General features: G+C 64.4%; 1 protein-coding gene across 1 annotated transcript; it reads right to left on the bottom strand.

Moving 5' to 3' along the window:
• Nucleotides 1-368: 368 nt before the first annotated feature.
• On the bottom strand, nt 369-806 carry LOC104405289 (zinc finger protein 565-like; the record flags this gene model as incomplete). Its single annotated transcript, XM_010013958.1, has 2 exons — nt 369-518; nt 644-806. Coding segments are annotated over 2 exons (313 nt in total), but the record flags the coding sequence as incomplete, so codon positions are not given.
• Between the last annotated feature and the right edge of the window lie 377 nt (nt 807-1,183).

The following is a 1,183-nucleotide window of genomic DNA, read 5'->3' as shown; positions in this document are numbered from 1 at the left end:
ACGTTGCCTAGCTCTGTGCTGGCTGGGGTCTGGTGAGGAGCCACCCCAAGAGAGACCCCCATTCTACAGCAATGCCGGTGCCAGCATCAGGAGAAACCCCTGCTCCCAGGGCACCAACACCAAAACCCCCTGCCCAGCCCTTCCTCAGCACAGCCAGGGGTGCAGCCCCCGCCATGGCTCAGCACTTGGCTCCCTGGGACCCCAGTGGTGCTGCCAGGGCTGGTGGGGGCTTTGGGATGGCTTCACCTCCAGCACCCTCACACCCTTGCCACCACACACTGCCAGGCACCAAAGCAGAGCCCCTGCATCCCCAGTGCCTGCTGGGGCAGGACCAGGCCCTCACCCACCCGCACAGCCCCATTGCTCACCGCTGGCACCTGTCCGCTCGGAGCCCGCTGCTGTATCCCCGCTGGTGGTGGCACCTGGGTCCGCATCAGCCTTGGGGCCACTGAAGAGAAACTCTGGGATCTCCTTCACCAGCCGCACCAGGGCAGCGAGGGCCGGGCTGCTGGGGGTCCCTGGGAACAGGGCAGGTGGGGGTCAGGCAAGGCAGCACCCCAATGCTGAGCTATCCTTGGCCATAGGAGTGGGACCCGCACACTGTCCCCGCTCTGGCTGGGACCAGCACCGGGCAGGGCCCTACCAAGAGATGCCAGCAGCCAGGATGTCCCCTCTGTCACCTCGCGGTGCAGGTCCCGCTGCCATTCCTCCATCAGGTCCCACTCCTCTGCCGAGAACCACACTGCCACGTCCTCGAATGTCACCAGTGCCTGTGGGGACGCAACTGGCGGGTCCCAGCCCTCCTCCTGCAGGGGGGCAGAGAGGGAATAAACCACAGAGCCATGCCGGGCAGTGGTAGGACCCTGGATGGGCCTGAGGTGTGCAGGGATGGTGGGTGCAAGCAGATACACTGGGGGCTGGCACGTGGCTGCAAAAGGGCTGGTGTGCCCATCCTGCATGGGCATGGAGGCAAGGGTTTCCCAGCATGCTCCCGCCATTCTCCCATTGCACTTCCCAGCATGCTGAGTGACAGGTCCTGCACGCTTCCCGCTTGTCAGGGAGCCTGTGTGATAACCTGCCCTGACACCATGGTATTTGCAGCAGGGATCACTTCATCCAACCTTTCCCTCCCTGGCTGGCTGGGCAGGGGCCCAACAAATGTGATGGTTGATGCCAGCTCCGT

Source organism: Nestor notabilis, unplaced genomic scaffold (genome assembly GCF_000696875.1).
Source record: "Nestor notabilis isolate BGI_N333 unplaced genomic scaffold, ASM69687v1 scaffold23544, whole genome shotgun sequence".
In the NCBI taxonomy this organism is placed as follows: domain Eukaryota; kingdom Metazoa; phylum Chordata; class Aves; order Psittaciformes; family Psittacidae; genus Nestor; species Nestor notabilis.
This window is presented reverse-complemented; position numbering and strand designations above follow the sequence as displayed.